Source organism: Hippoglossus stenolepis, chromosome 8 (genome assembly GCF_022539355.2).
Source record: "Hippoglossus stenolepis isolate QCI-W04-F060 chromosome 8, HSTE1.2, whole genome shotgun sequence".
NCBI classification, from domain to species: domain Eukaryota; kingdom Metazoa; phylum Chordata; class Actinopteri; order Pleuronectiformes; family Pleuronectidae; genus Hippoglossus; species Hippoglossus stenolepis.
The window spans coordinates 9,888,472-9,905,946 of NC_061490.1; the positions used below are offsets into that span (position 1 = coordinate 9,888,472).

Here is a 17,475-nt window from a genome sequence, read left to right on the forward strand (position 1 = left end):
AGGAGTGAGACGGAGAAAGGGAGAGAAACAGAGGAGTGAGACGGAGAAAGTTGAGAAACAGAGGAGTGAGACAGAGAAAGGGAGAGAAACAGGAGTGAGACGGAGAAAGGGAGAGAAACAGAGGAGTGAGACGGAGAAAGTTGAGAAACAGAGGAGTGAGACGGAGAAAAGGAGAGAAACAGGAGTGAGACGGAGAAAGGGAGAGAAACGGAGGAGTGAGCTGGAGAAAGTTGAGAAACAGGAGTGAGACGGAGAAAGTGGAGAAACAGAGGAGTGTGACGGAGAAAGGGAGAGAAACAGGAGTGAGACGGAGAAAGGGAGAGAAATAGACGAACAAAGTGGGGGAGTGGGATATAAGAGGGGAAGAAAGTGATTCTAAAAATGTTCAATTGTTAAGATGTGTTGAGATTTATTATCTGTAAAAATTGGTTGCGACTTTTGAGTCAAGATGTGAAACAGAAAAAGGGAAATTCAAGCTTTTGCTCCCTTTATTTTATTTTTCTGACGTTAAGCCCTTTATTTGAACATGCACAATTTTCACATTTTATTTATTTTCTCTTATTTTGAAATGCAGCCCTACTTTTATTTAGTTAATGAGAGAACATTATACATATCTGCAATCATACATATATGTTCAGTTCTTTGTTATGTGACAATAAATATTGTCAAAGTTTTTCAATCGTACTGAATTCATTTGATTTGACAGTCAGGTATTTAGTACATGCAGATGTTGATACAACTACTAGGCTACTTAAATATATACCACACTAAATAGTTAGACATTATGATCTTCCGGACCTTTGCTTCAAGAAATTTTCTCTAACGTGACCTCTTTACATTTTAGTTGAATACCCCTGCTTTAGGGCTTTACAAGGTGCTACAGCCTCTGCCCTTAACCCTGAGTGAGGAAAAACGACCAAAGAAACCCTTGTTAAAATTGTAGCAACCTCAAAGAGAGTCACAAGTGAGGGATCCCTCTCCCATGATGGACAGGAGTGCAATAGATGTCATGTGTAACAGAGCACATCAACAACAATATTTACCACTTTCGCGAGAAAAGACAGAGGTGGAAAAGTTGTATCAATGTTTAAAGTATTTACACTAAAGATAATGTCTGACAGACACGAAGGGAGCAGTAATGACAATTGTAATGAAAGCATTTACCAATAATATTAGTATACTTGAGTATGCATATTATACTGTACATAGCTAAGCAATCTAAAGACTCAGAGACACGGAGACAGTCACGGGAGAGACTCCTCAAAGACTAAGCTGTAAAGCTACATGCCAGCAGGAAGTGCTGGATTTATGTTGTAGTTAAGTTTATGTTTGCACCTGGTCTTTAAATAGATATGCTAAAACCTGAATGGTTTGTCTCTGACTGCTGTGGTGAGAGCCCCGTGGCATGGTCTATTGAAGAACTGGCGCCCAACGTGGGGCTCCACGCAGCCAGAGACGCGGACATGATGCTGAGACAGAGAGCGGAGAGCAGACGGGGGCTGGAGGCGCTCCTGAGGCAGGCGGAGAGGAAGGACGACGCTGACGGAGCGTCTGCTTGCCGGGTCGGGACGCGATCCCGCTTCCCCCTGCCGCACCGCGCTGAAAGAGGCGGTGAGCGCGATCCCGATTCCGCGTCCTCGTGCAGCGCTGACGGCGAGCGCGGCTCCGATTCCGCGTCCCTGCGCAACTCTGGGGACCCCGAGGCGGGCGTGTCGCCGATTCCGCGCTCTCCGCTCCCGGTACGCGGCCACGAAGTCCTCCACCATCCGTAGCAGCTCCGTCTCCGCCTCTCGGTCCGCGTCTCTGGCTGCGTGGAGCCCCATGTTGGGCGCCAGTGGGGCAATCCTCGATCCCACACACAGCCAGAGACACTGTTGCTTTGAAGCATACTTTATTAAACTTAAAACATAAATTCAAAAGTCAAACGTAAACTTCCGGAGCTTTGCAGCGCAGTTTCTGTCTCTCTTTCCTTGCGACTCTCCGTTTCTCCGTGTCTCACGTGGGCTGATTGATGAAGGTGCTCTCCCAGCCCCCTCACCTCCACAATGAGATATTAATGTGATGAAGAGGAAGGAGCAGCTCCATGTGTCCCCCAACATTCTGGACCTATAGCAGCACAACTAAGAGCTGGTCCAAGACAGACCTGAACTCTAACTATAAGCTTTATCAAAACAGGAAAGTTTCAAGCCGACTCTTAAATGTAGAAAGGGAGATGATGCCGCAGGACAGAAGCTTGAAGGCTCTGGCTCCCACTCTTCTTTCCATGATACAACACATCCGCTCTCATTTAAAAGAAAGCCATGCAGTAGGTTCGTCAGCTTCTCTGAGTAACAGATTTGAAATGATCATGCTGTAAACATCCGGCATTTTACAGAATGCCTCACAGAAGCTTATCTACAGCACGTTGTAGCGTCCACGTTAGAGAGCATGCTGTTCATTTTTTCATATTGTGTACAGTAGATAAACTTTCTCTCTTCCTTGTGACAATGGCAGGTCACTTCTTTAATCTCTAAAACAGATGCTAGCCCCTCTCACACTCATCTAATGAGTGAATGATTTAGATAAAGTGAAGAGTAAAGGTGATTTAACATGTACGCACAATCAAATTGGGCACAATCAGACACTTATTTATTGGTCCTGAATGAATACCAAGACTCAGGCAACTTGTTCTACAGGGGCTGTTCTTTTAACATGAGCATCATCCAGCTAATAAAGTTAAGTTGATTCAATTCTATCAAGCACTGAAATGTGATATCTTTTGTGATTCCAAATGAGCTGAGTGTGATTTTCAAATGTTCATTTCATTCTTCAAGACAGGAAAGAAGTAGAGAAAAGTGCCTTGACAGAATCCATTTGGCCTTTACTCCGCTCTTACCACATTTCTGAGAAAGCCACACACCTCTGACACCTCTGCAGGTTTAACATGATGCAGAGGAAACGACAGAGGCCAGGGTTCACATTACCAGAAATGAGAATAAAAAGAGAGTGATGCTACTCGACTGGATGACTTGAAAGCTTGAGGACAAGAACACAAGAACAAACAAATTACAGGAGCAGTAATTTTGGTGAGCACGTTCATATTCCATATTTTAAAAGTTTCAGCTGCTATTTGCAATACTTACCTCGTGTCTCACCTTCTTCCCCCTCAATCACATAGTGCTTAGGTGGGGAACGTGTGTTTGTGTGTGTGTGTGTGTTTGTATACACAATGTCAGCCACAGGAAGCGAGGGTCGGATGGGTGTCAGACCACGTGGTTCTGTCTAAGGTGATAGTAAGAGAAAAAAGTTACAGCTGTGGTTTGAATGAGATCACATGAATTTGATTATGATCAGAGTAGGAGGAGGTTTGAGATATTTATAGAAAGATAAAACATTGAATTTACATCGAGGCTGGTGACGGTCATTGGAGAATTGTTTTTGTGTTTAAAATACCAAAATGTTTGTTGGAGAAGCCTTTAACAAGTGACTCACCAAACGATGATTGTATCTGAAACGTGAATCCTAAAGGGCAGGAAAGTCCGTGTTGTTAGATGTGCTAGTAACACACTTCATTACTAGAACACAGTCAGTGTTGGGACAGACGCATTTTCAGTGAAACAGCCCTGTTACTGTTTTTTGAACATATATCAGTTTTTACAAACACTTGAATGAAGGAAAAGCTTTTTCTCTTTTTTGAATCAGGAGTCAAAAGAGCTCATTGTTGGTGAAGTAAGTATTTCCTACATTTTAATCATTGAGCCACTTTGGCTTTTCATTTGAATAAGAAGAAAGTAAATTAATTTAATTTGGATTATAAACCAGAATTGTCCTGTATGGTCACATCAAGTTATCTATATCTACAGAGAAAAGCACGAGCGGAGAGATTGTAGCATTCAAGGCCATATAAGGAAGAGGGATAACAGGTTTTTGGTGAGAAAGGGTGAATTAACCAATAAAGGAAGTTTAAGATGTTTTTTTGTTGCTTTAACTATTTAATTTGGTGATAGATTGAAGGTACAGGAGGAACACATCTGCCAGAACAACTGATTGGTGTTGGTTTTGCACCCAAGAGCAGTTTTGGCCGGGCGGCTCCTTTTGAAGAACAGAGTTATAGAAGCACAACTCAATACATTTTGAATACATGTTAAATCAGACTAGAAGCTAATGTTGTGGACATGCCTCGTTCATATGGTTTTATTTGGTTGATGTGTTAATTTTGTTCTTTTGCAGGAACTGAAATAAGTCACTGCTGTACAATATTGGTTTTGACGAGGCTAGATTTCAGCTTACTGTAGAAAACATGGGAATGTAACAACATTATTGTCATTTACATGATTTAGTTTTTGAATGCTTGACTCGTGGTGATTTCATTGGTGATAATTTGGATCCCCTGACCACCTGAGGTTGAGGACTGTATTTTGTCTTTGTCTTACTTTGTGACACTAAAGTTATCTCTAAATACTCTGTTCCTCCTCACACAGCAGTATGAACGCATCAGACGCAGATGACTATGATTACTACAATTCCACCTGTGACCAGGATACCAGTTCAGAGTTTCCCAGTGGATCCATGGTCTTACCAGTTCTTTACTACCTGCTGTTTTGTCTTGGTCTGCTCGGTATGTTCACAATGCACACAGTTAACTCACATTTGCATTTCAACAGTTCACATCTACAGTTTGTTACCAGAAGCTCCAGAAATACCGATTAATAATTCAAAGTGATTTCCCAGGTAACGTGACAGTCCTCTGGGTTCTCCTCCGCTACATAAAGTTGAAAACTATGACGGATGTGTGCCTCCTCAACCTGGCCCTGTCTGACCTCATGCTGGCTTTATCTCTGCCCCTGTGGGCCCACAACCCCCAGAACCTGGCGTCGTGCAGACTGATGACAGGAGTCTATCAGGTGAACACACTTTGAGTAGTTTTGAAGCTTATTTCATAAAGAGGAACAGATGATGTAACACTTATTCTACATTTACACTATGACCTTGTATCCGTGGTAAAACATTGCTCCTTATATGACATCGTACAAGGACGGAGTTTGTTTGTTTTAATCAACTCTGATCGGATTAATGCTAATAAACTGTATTAAGTGCTAAATTGATACATTACATCCAGCTTGTGCAAGTAGTTGTAGTGTATGTAATGCTGGGAACACAAGTTGTGTGTGCCTTTGTTTTTATAATGGGGGAAATATTCTGCTAATAACCAAGATATCATATATTGTATATTCTCTGGTTATGGCTGCTCTCTTTAGGTGAGGTGAGAAACAGCTGCTGTTGTATGTCAGACGTCACTGCGTCCTGTAAAGCCTGACAAACGTCGCCCTCATGTTGCATCCTGTTCTTATTTTGTTTCCTCCTCTGCTGCTCGGAACAGCTGGGTTTCTACAGCGGCAATCTGTTCGTGACCTTAATGAGCATGGACCGCTACCTGGCCATCGTCCACGCCGTGGCAGCCATGCGAGCCAGGACGCTTCGCTACGGGATCACAGCTAGCATCACCATCTGGGTTGTCGCTGCCGTCATGGCAACACCTCAGCTGATATTTGCCTCCTTGGAGATAGAGGAAGAGAACCCACAATGTGTGCCTCTGTACCCCGATAACATGCAGCAGTTCTGGAAGATTCAGCGAAACTTCCGTGAAAACACAGTGGGCCTTTTCCTCTGCCTCCCCATTATGATTTTCTGCTACGTGAAAATTCTTGTGGTGCTGTCCAGGTCCAGGAACTCCAAAAAGGACAAAGCTGTGAAACTGATTTTCATCATAGTGTGTGTGTTTGTGGTGTGCTGGGTCCCTTACAATGTCATCGTTTTCCTTGAGACACTGCAACTCTTTGAAATCATTAGCAACTGTGAGGCTTTGAAAATCAACTCTACCATGACCTTTGCTGAGATCATTTCATTGGCTCACTGCTGCGTGAATCCGGTCATCTATGCGTTTGTAGGGGAGAAGTTTAGGAAGTCACTGGGCAAGGTGATGACGAGATGCTTCTGCTGGAGTTATCAGAGCAGAGTGGCTGTCAGACTCAGGGACACCACAGAGAAAGAGACTTCCAACACGCCCGTGAAATCAGATTACTGAAGAATGTAAAACATACCTGGTGTCTGTGCGGTGGTGGTGTGTGCATGTGTGGTTGTGATGATTCAGCAGTGTGTGAGTGTGTAGTGTTGGGTAGATGATGCTTTTTAGAACTGTAAATTGGTGCACTGATAATTTCCAGAAACGAGGGAATGATTCAATGATTTGAAAAAGTGTACAGATTTTAATGAAATTTTTATTCAAATCATGTAATTCAAAGTATATTTGGAACTTGTGCAATTGTATTGTTTTTGTAAAAGAAAATAAAGAAAATAAAACTTTCTGGTGTGCCTGTGTCTCGTCGACCTATTAATTCCACAAACGTCTGTCTGTTTGGATGTGTAACCCATATCTCGCAAGCCCATCCGATTATTAACTTCAAACTTGGCATGCGTTTAATTAATGGTGCAGGGAAGTGCAGAGGTGAATTTGGTGTGATTTGGACATGCGATTCAATATTAGAAAAGATTTAAAGGTGCAGTGTGTAGAATTGAATGATATTTTGTAGTGGATTTGCATGTTGCGGAATATTTTATATCAAATTTCTGCCAATAGATCCCAGCGCTAGGAGACCAGCGCTCTGCAACCGTCAATAGGGGAGGAGCAAGTTGAGCGTGTTCTCATCTACGTTCTCAAATTAACAACAGCAACTGGGCCAAACCGCAGGCCCAAATCGATGTACCATACCATATCCGACTGACACATACACTCACAGGTGTCGCAGGTGCTGATCTCGGTCACGGCAACCACATATATAGAATCACTTCTTCATTTGCGATTTGCCTAAAAGCACAACGTTTGTTTTTTGAGTAATTCCTTAAAACTTATATATAAACCATAAACATGAACAGTAATCATGTAAATTCTGTTTCTTTTTATGAAAAACGTTGACTATTGACTATACAATCTTCACTGCAGGGGAACCAGGTAGGATGAACACAGTTTTCTAACTTCACTCTGCACCATGGAGGGTTTATAAAAAGCTTTGCACACGTCCTGCACACAAACATTACAAAGTGACAGTATATTGTAGAACTGTTTGAGGAGGACTCACTAATGACAAGGAATAATTCTGAACACAGAACAAGAGAGCAGCCAATTCCAAACAGGCAGGTTCAGAAGGGACACCGTACTAGTGTAAGAGAAATGTCACAAGCGAAGCCCCTTGACTCAGCAGTGCATCGTCACCAAGGACATCGAGATGATTCAAAACATTTCACAGTCATTCTCGGCAGCTTGTATTTATTTGACAGGAGATGTGCAGAGCAGAGTCCCTGCATGTGTCATATAACAACAACATACTGACTAACGTGCCAGTGTTTGTTCATCTGGGCCAACAAGCCACATTTACACCCGACCAAATCGAAACGATGCACACAATCCTGCAAAATGCAATAGACACATCTCAGCTTGGCCTTCAGATATTAGTCAGAGCTTTGCCCCACTCAGAGAAAGTTACTCGCTTCCTATATATGTGCTCTTTTGTGACAACTGTGTAGACTTTACTTATGTCAGTGTCAGTTGTATCACTTCTTCTATGCAACAAAAACAACAAGCACCAACCTGCCTGCAGAGCTGTGCAAACCTCCACCAGCACGTGTCTGCAGATCACCTCGCATATTTACAGTTTTTTTTCGATTGCATAAACACTAAAATCAAAAGTATTACACAATTATCAAAACCTTACACTCAAGGAGCAAAACATGGGCCCAGATCTGCACCACTATAAGCACAATGTCAGCTTCACACTTTTTGCAAAACAATACACACAGTGATTTGCAAAACACTAAACACACTTGTATACATTAGACACAGAAGTATATCAAGATGTCACTTCCTTGCAATTCCAAAGCACTGACTGTCAAATGACCCCCCCTATGAGCCAATTGGTTCAACACAGCCATCAGGTGCGCAAACACATGACTGCTTAATTGTAGACACACCAATCAGGTTTAAGCACTATACAAATGCAGCAGGTGAGTTCACCTGTCTTCAACCAAAATGGAAGGAGTCAGAAGAAGAACAAGAGTGAGGGTGAGAGGGGGAATCCAAGGAGGAAGAGGAAGTGGCGGAGGCCTTGCCAGAGGTAGAGGCCGAGGTGGAGGTAGAGGAAGAGGAAGAGGAAGAGGAAGAGGAAGAGGAAGACCTGAAGCAGGAGGAGAACGTGCTCAAAGAAGAAGAGGACCAAATTTATCAAATGAAATTTGCGCAACACTAGTTGACCATGTCGTGAACCACGGATTGACGCTGAGGGAGGCTGGACTAAGAGTTCAGCCAAATCTTAGCAGATATACAGTGAAATCTGTCATTGTAACCTGTACTGGATACAGAATTTTCTGTTTGTCTGATATTTGCTGAGCTTACATTGTTATGCACACTACTGTAGTAGCATGAAAACTGGGACATGTTTTGATGTGATTCTCCATGTTGACATGTTGACTGATTTGGGTATATGGAGAGAAATAAATTATATTTTCATCAGTCTGCAGCATTGGTCTTGTGTAGTGTTTGGTGAATTTATTGTATATTTGCACTTTCTCTGTGTACTTCACTTACAATACTTTAATCACTGAGAAGTAGAACTGCTAAAAGTGTTTTAGGTTAGCAACAGCAGTGTCTAACTGGTTCAAACAGAATTAAGTCATATGAAACGTGTGTGTTTCATATGGTAACAAAATATGGTTTTGATAAATTAGTGTATAGTTTTTACAAGAGTGTTTCATTTTGCAAAGGATCTGAGATGTTCTGCTAATTGTGTGTGTGGTTGTGCTAGTTGTGTGTAGTGTTTTGCAAAACCGGGCCCTGTTTTAAAAATCGTGCTTAAGCAATCGAGAAAAACTGTAAGCACGATTTTTTTTTTCGTAAGAAAAACTGTAAGGCATGCATGTGAAGAGTTGTGGTTGTGGTGACTTCCTGCAGACCTCTGATACGTGATCTGTTTTTGAATTGTGAGGAAGTAAATATTATCACCTTGAAATACTCACCCACAAGACCACCAAGGCACCCTGGTTGGATGTCAGTGCTTTGAAATAGCAGTTGCACTTCTCACAGCTTTTTGCTCGTAGTATGCAAACTAATTGACATTTCTCCTGTGCCGCAAATAATCAAATTAGATTAAACAGCTGATCCATTCTTTGATTTGACCGTCCACCACAGCATCTTGTGGTCCAGAATCCACCAATATCAGCTTACTTCTAATCATCGGCACCGCGACAGGTACGTTTTTGTTTTCTTACTTTTATATGCACATTCTCTTACATAATGTTTATGGTATGTCAACACACGAGTATGATTTGATTTTCTGTTAGAGGGGGAAATGAATGCTGCACAATGATTTATTGGTGGCCTGTAACAATGCAAACACACAAACATTACAAAAGTGCTGGACAAAAGCATGTTGCAAACAGACGCACAGAATGGTTAACTATTATGGAATGCCATTTTAGTCAAAATTTTATAAATAAATAGATAAATAAATTTGGCTTTGAAATAAACCCGGAAGTAAAAATATATGGCAATAAATATATAAATATAGCATAATATATATATATAAAACTGAATCCATTTACTTAAATGAATAAATAAATACAATTACTTATTTCAAAATTATGAAATTTTCAAAAGACAACATTTATTTATTTCACGGTACTTTTATTTCATAATGCCACATTTACTTATCTCAGGCGACTTTTATTTCAAAATGCCACATTTAATTATTTCGTGGGACTTTTGTTTCAAAAACACCCAGTGAGATTAGAGTTCGTTCACGCAGCCGGTCAGTGACTTTGTGGAAGAACTGTGAAATACAGAGTTTCTCTGGTCACAGCTGCTCAGGCTGCATTTAAACATCATAAAAATGACTCGTAAACATTTTTGTGCTCAGTACAACACGAGACGTGACGCTCACAGACAGGACTCAGTGTTAAAATGACCGGAGCGACACGCAGACATGATCCGACACCATCGATTAATAACTCAACACATGATCGTAAGTTTGTCACATAAATCATCCCAATAAAAATGGAACAAGTTCATACATCTACATGAACTGAACTTTGAACTCGTTCTTTTTAAGTGTGAACTGGCACAACACGCTGTGGCTGAGGGGTAGAGCGGTCGTCCTTGCATGCCAAAGTGTCCTTGGGCAAGATGCTGAACCCCGAATTGCCCCTCATAGAACAAGACAGTGCTGCTAATAGATGCACTGTATGAATGTGTGTGTGAATGGGTGAATGTAAAACTGTACTGTAAAGAGCTTTGAGTGGTCATCAAGACTAGAAAAGCGCTATATAAATGCAAAACCATTTACCATTTACCATTTATTTCATAGCCATATTTATTTATTCATCAATTCATTCATTAAATTTTGACTCAAACAGTATTCCATACAAGAGGTGGTGTTAGTGTGTTAATGTGTTAGTACACATTATGATTCAAACATATCAGACTGAAGACTACATTTATTATATATTTTTAAAGGAGGTCATTTAGATAGAAGGAAAAAGTCTGTTAAGATTCCAGTATCTGAAAAGTTTTGAGTAGTAAGGATTATATTACTTATAGTTACTTATACTTATAGACTCAGGTCTTTTGTAGAAAAGAATCCTTCAAGTTATTCTGGTAATAAGTCAAATCTACAATCAATCAATTTCTTTCTCTTTCACAATTTGCAACTACATTTGATGGACAGCAACTGCACAGAGAAAACCGTTTATTGTTATCATATTAAAGGGGCCATATTGTGTAAAATACATTTTCTGGGCTTCTGCTATCCGTAATTACTCGAAGGGGGTCAGTAGGGACCCTCAAAGTATGGAAACAGTCACTCCGCGGACTTTTTCACTCCAATGTCCGTGCTAAGAAATATGTTATTGAAACGTTGCGTTTTGTACCACCTCCCCCGTATGATGTCATGCGGCATCGCACTCGTCTCTCAGCCCCACCCAGTACCAGTCCAGCCCCGCTCCCCACCACCACCACCACTACCCCTACACACCAAACTCGACGCTAAGCAGACATGTTGCTGAGCCAGAAGCTTGGTAGCTACCACAGGCTAACCACAACTAACAACACAGAAGAAACACTGCAGCGTGGAGGGATGCAAGCAAGAGAATGTGTCCGTGCACATTCCTCCTAAGAACGTCACTGTTCGAGACCAGCGGTTACGCTTCATCTCTTCTGACGTGCCGTGTCGCTGTGCTCAGTACGTAGACGTTACTCCGTACTGTAACTCGGGGCGTTACTCCCACATTGGCCGACTGTCCTGCTAAAACTTGACCAAACATGATGACGGTGTAACTTAACGTTCAGAAACATCCTTTTGTAACCGGCTGTAAACATGTGGCTGGTCTTCTACAGCGGTATCCAAACATAACGTGTCTTTCAGCTGTGTTTACCAGAGTGAATGCGCCAGAATGAGAACGGTGATAGGCCTGGTCGCGTGTCACTCAAAGTGCAGTCAGCCAATCAGAGGAGGGGCTCAAGAGGCAGGCGAAAACAGCCTGTTCTGTCTGCAGCTCCAGAGAGAGGCAGAAGAGAGGACATGGAAATACACATTGCAGCAGTTTTTTTGTCTTTAAACCACTGATATATCATCTTAGGGGACCAATACTTCAAATTCAATCCCAGAAAGGTGTAAAATATGGGCCCTTTAAATGGCTCATTTGCAAAAATCCTCTATTTTGTTCAATTTTTACAGAAACAGCAGTAGTATCACCAACTTCCAGATTAAAGCTAAAAATATAAATTACTTAAAGCAGTGGGTCATATTATTTGTTTATTTGTTTATAAGTTAAATTAAAAATGCTACGTGCATAACAAACATAGACCATGGCCCTGCAGTCATTATGGTTGTGATGAATAGTGGAAATGACCATGAAATTGACATTGATAATATATTTCTTGCCACAAATTATAATCTAACTTTTCAGTTGGAATACCTCACACCTGTTTCCTTGTGACAAACTGAATCATGTTATTATAGCTTATACACTTTGAAACAGGGGGTCATTTTAATCCAATTGCATTTGGACTTTTGAGTTAAGATACTTTTCAGAAAATGAGCATGAACTTTTAAAACTTCTATCACACTTGCAGAGAAACACAACAAACTAAAACCATCTGTTTTCAATTTCAGGGAGTAGGTCATGCTTTTACATTTTTTTGTATTCTCTAGGAAACTGATCATGGACACAATCCTCCCTGTTACTGCTTTCAGTGGCAATGTGACTCCAACTATAAACCATGAATCAGGGTAAGATTAAGCCAGCTGAGCTGACACACACACCTCCAGTATCTGGTTGATTATTCTGTTCAGATCACACTGTGTTAAAGTCTGTGATGCCTCTGTGTCTTTGTCTGTGCTTTGCTGTCGACTTTGGTTTCATTTTCCATCTTATATAAGCTGGCTGGGATTTTTAGTCTCCTGTATCTGCGTCATTAGCCATAACATCGGTTTTGGTGGCTTGTTCCTCTGAATGGGACAGTGAGATTACAAGTGTATGATTCTTGTTGTGTTATATTTGTTTAATGGCGCAACATATCACAGTGAAAAGGGTTGAGTCTGAAGGTTTTATTGTATTTTACTTCCCACAGCTACAGTGCATAGATACATAGATTCTTGTGTACTTTATATGTTATGCAGGATTGATGTCATTAAAAAACTGAACTCAGCACTCAGTAGAGTGTAAAGTGGATAATAGTCTCTTTAAATTCAATCCACTGCACCAAATTACACACACTCATAGATATCAGTCCTCTTTTTTTCATTAAGATCCATGAATTATTCCCAGAAATTGCACAATCTTACAGAAAGTGGGGGAAAAAAATCAGATCAAGAATGTATTATTAATGTTTTTATTTTATTTTTATTGGGTTTTCAGTACGACTGACATCAACAAAGTAATTGCCCTTGTACATTTTTTAACAGGAGTGCAGAAGAATACACAAAGAGCAACAATACAACAGAGCAACAGACATAACAGAGAGGGAAAACAAATATAAATCAATAATTTGTTAATTATATAAGAGAAATCTATATTGGTATGAATGTTTGTAGGTCAACCAGATCTGACAGTGCAGTCCTGCTTAAATAAATATTCATCCATAAAATGTTTAACTTTTTGACCCATATCACATCCTTCCACTAAGTTTTTTTGGTAATCTGTCCTATATTTTTTGTTTAATGCTGCTAAATAACAATGAATAACTGGATATTTCCTAATTATTCATTTGTCTGTCAACCCAGCCCAACATCCTCCACTGAATACTATTACTACGAAATTGAGGACCATAGGTGTGTGTACGACCATCATGGAGCCAAATACCTTCCTGTCCTCTACAGCATTTTCTTCCTCCTGGGCCTTCTCGGAAACTCTCTGGTCATCTGGGTCACCATCTGCGGGGTGCGTCTCCGCAGTATGACCGACGTGTGCCTCCTGAACTTGGCCATCGCTGACCTGCTGTTGGTGTGCTCTCTTCCCTTCCTCGCCCACCAGGCCCGCGACCAGTGGCTGTTCGGAGATATTATGTGCAAAGTGATCCTGGGCATTTATCATATTGTTTTTTACTGTGGGATCTTCTTCATCTGCCTGATGAGCATTGACCGGTACTTGGCCATAGTTCACGCTGTTTACGCCATAAGAGCACGGACGCGGTCATTCGGACTGGCTACAGCTGCTGTTACATGGGTGGCTGGATTTCTGGCTTCATTCCCTGATCTGATCTTTGTCAAACTGCACTCTGATGCTAACATGACGCAGTTCTGTTATCCTGCGTATCCTTCATCTGATTCGAGCGACACCAGTTTCTCTAACCCCCACTTCTGGGGGGTCTTTAGCCTTTTCAAAAGGAACATTTTGGGTCTGCTCATCCCAGCTCTCATCATGGGGTTCTGCTACTCTCAGATTGTGTGGAGGCTGCTGTACTGCCCGTCGTCAAAGAAACAGGCCATCCGGTTAGTTCTCGCAGTGGTGGTGGCTTTCCTCTGCTGCTGGCTCCCCTATAACGTTGCATCGTTCTTCAAAGCACTGGAGCTCCTGGATGTCTACACAACATGTGGACGCAGCAAAGCCATCAGGTTGACTTTAGAAGTCACAGAGGCCATTGCCTACGCTCACAGCTGCCTCAACCCCATCCTGTACGTGTTTGTCGGGGAGAAGTTCAGGAGGCACCTGGTGAGGCTGATAAACAGGTCTCCCTGCAGACTGTGTCAGGTGATCAAGGTCCACATCCCTCAGGACAGAAGCGGCTCAATGTACTCACAAGCCACCAGTGTGGACGAGAGGAGCACCGCTGTGTAAAGTAAACGTCAGGCCACACTGTTGCGTTGTCATTTATACGTCATTTAGATTCAGGTCAATGTGTTTTATTTAGTCAGTGGTGTATAGGAATAAAAGAAAGCACATATGACTTTGTATGATTTTTAAATCTTATGGTCAAAATTGTGATTTTTTAACTATAAAAATATATTTCTTTACCATATACACATTTCAATATTTCCCTACATACACATTTTGATATTCTTTCTATATACACTTTTTTCTTTTTTTTTAAAATAAATTCTGTGGACTATGTAAGATTGAATATATAATGTAAATAGTTAATTCCTCAGCAGGGCATATATGTTGCAAGCCAACATGTGACTTACACTTGTCCATCTTGGAAGCTTGAGCAAAAGTCTTCATGCATCCTGAAGCATTTTCAGTTTTGCAGTTTTGACTATAGCAGCACCACTATGTAAAATGGAGAACAGTAGGCTTGAAAAGTAGCTTTTTAAACATCATCTGTTTAGAACATTTTGCACGACATGTTTGCGATATTTTTAAGTGAGATGTTAACAGATTGTATCTGCACCTGCAAGTCAGACGTACTGTATTTTTGAATACAAATGTCTTTTCCCTTGTAATCACATACTATTAGCTGAAGCCCCAGTGACCTCATTTAATCATGAGTGGCGCAAAACAACAACAACGGTGTTATCTAGATTCTGTCCACCACACGTGGTTAGGTTCTAAAAAGTAAAAAACGTTTTATTTTCAGAGATGTCACACATGCCTCCGTTTTCTTGGAATCAAACCGTTTGACAGCTCAAAAAGCTTCCTGGTGCATCTGGCTACATTTGCATTGCAAGTTTCACAGCATCTGCAGCAGAAAGTTTGCCCTTAACCCCAGAAAAAACCACACCGTCAAAGGGAAAGTATGTCAACAAGCTGTCATTTTAACATGTCTAGCTTCTGTGCATCCGAGCATTTTATCGTAACATTTTGAATATTTCTACAATGTGCATTTCAACTAATTTCAGTATAATGGAGAGTGAAATTACTTTATATAATAAATCCTTATATCAATAAATTGTACTATATATATATATGTGTATTCTATCCAAACTATTCAATAATATTCACATTATTTGACCATTACTTGGCAGATATTTTGAAACTATATCACCCAAATGATCTAAAACTCAATACAATTCCATTATCAGTCTTTTCTCAAAGGGTTTCTATTAATTCTGTACCATAGTTAGTTCTACTTGGGTTTATTACATTTAATGAAGATATTGAAGACATGACATGATAAAACATCAACTTATTCCTTCCTATTACAGATATGAGTAGCAATGATGCATAAGAGCACAATACAACTGCAGCATCCCCCACCCCCACCCCTAATCTCTGAACTTCCTGTCTGTAGCTGGCTGTCAGTGAGGCGAAATGTCAACAGAGATGCAGGAGACTCAGTGCAACACTTTCTAGCCTTGAGTGTAATAATAACCCAGACATGTCAAATTGGCTGCGTGCTGGACCGTAACAGCATGTTGCCCCTCTGATGGTATCAACGATATCAGGTTTTCATCTTATTCTGAAAAGCATACTGCGAACAATTGTTTTTTGTTTTAGTCACAGTAACCCAGCAGTAACATGCAGCCGGAATGTACCAGCACAAGCAGATACTTTTGTAAGGTTGATTAAATGTATTTCCACTTTGTCAATAAAACCATACTAAAATATCCCAAATCAGTTATTTGATTACTTTTCTTTGTGTATTGATCTGTACTCTGCCCTGATTGCATTTCTGTCCCTTTGACACTTTTTTCTTCCTATTTCTCAACATGGCCGTCAGTGTGACAGGAGCACTCGCTATCGCCTTGTGATACCCATCTATGTGTCTGGCCTCATTCATGAGGTTTTGCCTGAACTGAGGCAGACTGTACCCATTTGCAGTTTCCTCCTTCAAAACATAAATGTTTAAATATCTTTTTCACAGTCTATGACTTTCCTCTTGAGATCATTTGTTTTTTGAAAGCTGCTGAAAACGTGCACTCATCATGACCTGGCTCAGGAGATCGCAACAAAAAGGGAGAACCACAAGTCTACACAGGTTATCATGCTCAAATGGCAAAAGTAAAAGCTCCTTCTGCTCAGACCTGCTGTCTGCATGACTTCCGGTGCAGACAGAAATTAGCAGTGGCTCCTCCGAGCTCACATTTAGACAACACCTCACGTTCATATAAAGAAAACAAAACTGTGTTACCTCTTCACAACGTCTCTGCAACAATAATGCTATAATGGTCAGCTATCTCCACAAACGGACACCCCCTTACAGCCACTCACAAACGCTACCGTTAAGGAAGCCATCATCACCAATAGTGAGACCGAAAATAGCATGTTGACTGCCAGACTCTCCAGTGCATGGGCCATTGTCGGCCCTTTGATAGTTTTGCACTAACTACCTAATAGAGGCCAAGTCTCAACCCTAGACTTCCCTAGACTGTGATACTTGCGGCTGGTATTTATGTACAACATTGCCCGTTCTAATCAATCATCTACAGTAAATTACTGTACGGCCCACCTGAGGCTGCGGTTGTGCCCACGGACTGCTTTCAATTTCTCATCACACTGCAAAAAACAAACAGATACAAACATTTGAGGAAAGTGACCCTACCAGCGACTGTAGAAATCTGTGGCCACTGTAGTGCATCAACACAGTAACAACTACCCTAAGAACAGGAGTCAAAAATCCACCATCAAATTACAAACCAAGGCTTCCAAAGATCACATGACGTAGCTCCCGAAACGCAGAAACAAAAACAAAAACACACAACATAAAAACAGCTCAGCAAAAACATTGCTGGACCAGCACAACGCAAATCATACGACCTCAGGCCTGCTACCTAAGGCACAAGGAAATGTTCAATAATACCAACTTCATTTACGAGCCCCCATTTGTCTTGGCTCAGAAGATCACAACACCATGCCATGATGAAAGTTTAAATATTCCATTCAGCCAAATTCAACCAAATGAAATCCTCAGAATTCGGGATGTTTGGATCAGTAGTGTCAGAGGTGAATGATGTGCACGAGTATGAATGTGCAAATGCGCAGGTTTAAATAACTTCAGCACAGTGGACCCAG

At 41.1% G+C, this 17,475-nt stretch overlaps 2 protein-coding genes across 5 annotated transcripts; both read left to right on the top strand.

The window, feature by feature from the left end:
• The first annotated feature begins 2,333 nt into the window (after positions 1-2,333).
• Positions 2,334-6,343, top strand: si:cabz01093077.1 (C-C chemokine receptor type 2). 3 transcript variants are annotated; one of them, XM_047340734.1, is made up of 4 exons: positions 2,334-3,065; positions 4,464-4,597; positions 4,711-4,883; positions 5,360-6,343. In XM_047340734.1, exons 2-4 carry the CDS (start codon positions 4,465-4,467, stop codon positions 6,062-6,064), a joined length of 1,011 nt encoding a protein of 336 aa, XP_047196690.1. In that variant the 5' UTR covers positions 2,334-3,065; position 4,464; the 3' UTR covers positions 6,065-6,343. The 3 variants fall into 3 exon arrangements, with proteins under 3 accessions (XP_047196690.1, XP_035019515.2, XP_047196691.1); XM_035163624.2 differs by having other exon boundaries at positions 2,346-3,065; positions 4,461-4,597; XM_047340735.1 differs by lacking the exon at positions 2,334-3,065 and adding an exon at positions 3,104-3,708 and having other exon boundaries at positions 4,461-4,597.
• A 2,720-nt stretch (positions 6,344-9,063) lies between these two features.
• cabz01093075.1 (C-C chemokine receptor type 4) lies at positions 9,064-16,077 on the top strand. 2 transcript variants are annotated; one of them, XM_047340720.1, is made up of 3 exons: positions 9,064-9,277; positions 12,237-12,314; positions 13,308-16,077. In XM_047340720.1, the coding sequence occupies exons 2-3, from the start codon at positions 12,247-12,249 to the stop codon at positions 14,359-14,361; spliced, it is 1,122 nt and encodes a 373-aa protein (XP_047196676.1). In that variant the 5' UTR covers positions 9,064-9,277; positions 12,237-12,246; the 3' UTR covers positions 14,362-16,077. The 2 variants fall into 2 exon arrangements, with proteins under 2 accessions (XP_047196676.1, XP_047196675.1); XM_047340719.1 differs by lacking the exon at positions 9,064-9,277 and having other exon boundaries at positions 11,665-12,314.
• Positions 16,078-17,475: the final 1,398 nt, after the last annotated feature.

What these genes read in the sequence shown, in the direction of transcription:
- si:cabz01093077.1 (XM_047340734.1), top strand. Translation starts at nt 4,465, where the DNA reads ATGAACGCATCAGACGCAGATGACTATGATTACTACAATTCCACCTGT. An exon ending in GTTTTGTCTTGGTCTGCTCG is followed by an intron (nt 4,598 to 4,710) that starts GTATGTTCACAA and finishes GTGATTTCCCAG; the next exon opens with GTAACGTGACAGTCCTCTGG. An exon ending in TGATGACAGGAGTCTATCAG is followed by an intron (nt 4,884 to 5,359) that starts GTGAACACACTT and finishes TGCTCGGAACAG; the next exon opens with CTGGGTTTCTACAGCGGCAA.
- cabz01093075.1 (XM_047340719.1), top strand. Translation starts at nt 12,208, where the DNA reads ATGCTTTTACATTTTTTTGTATTCTCTAGGAAACTGATCATGGACACA. An exon ending in ACTATAAACCATGAATCAGG is followed by an intron (nt 12,315 to 13,307) that starts GTAAGATTAAGC and finishes CTGTCAACCCAG; the next exon opens with CCCAACATCCTCCACTGAAT.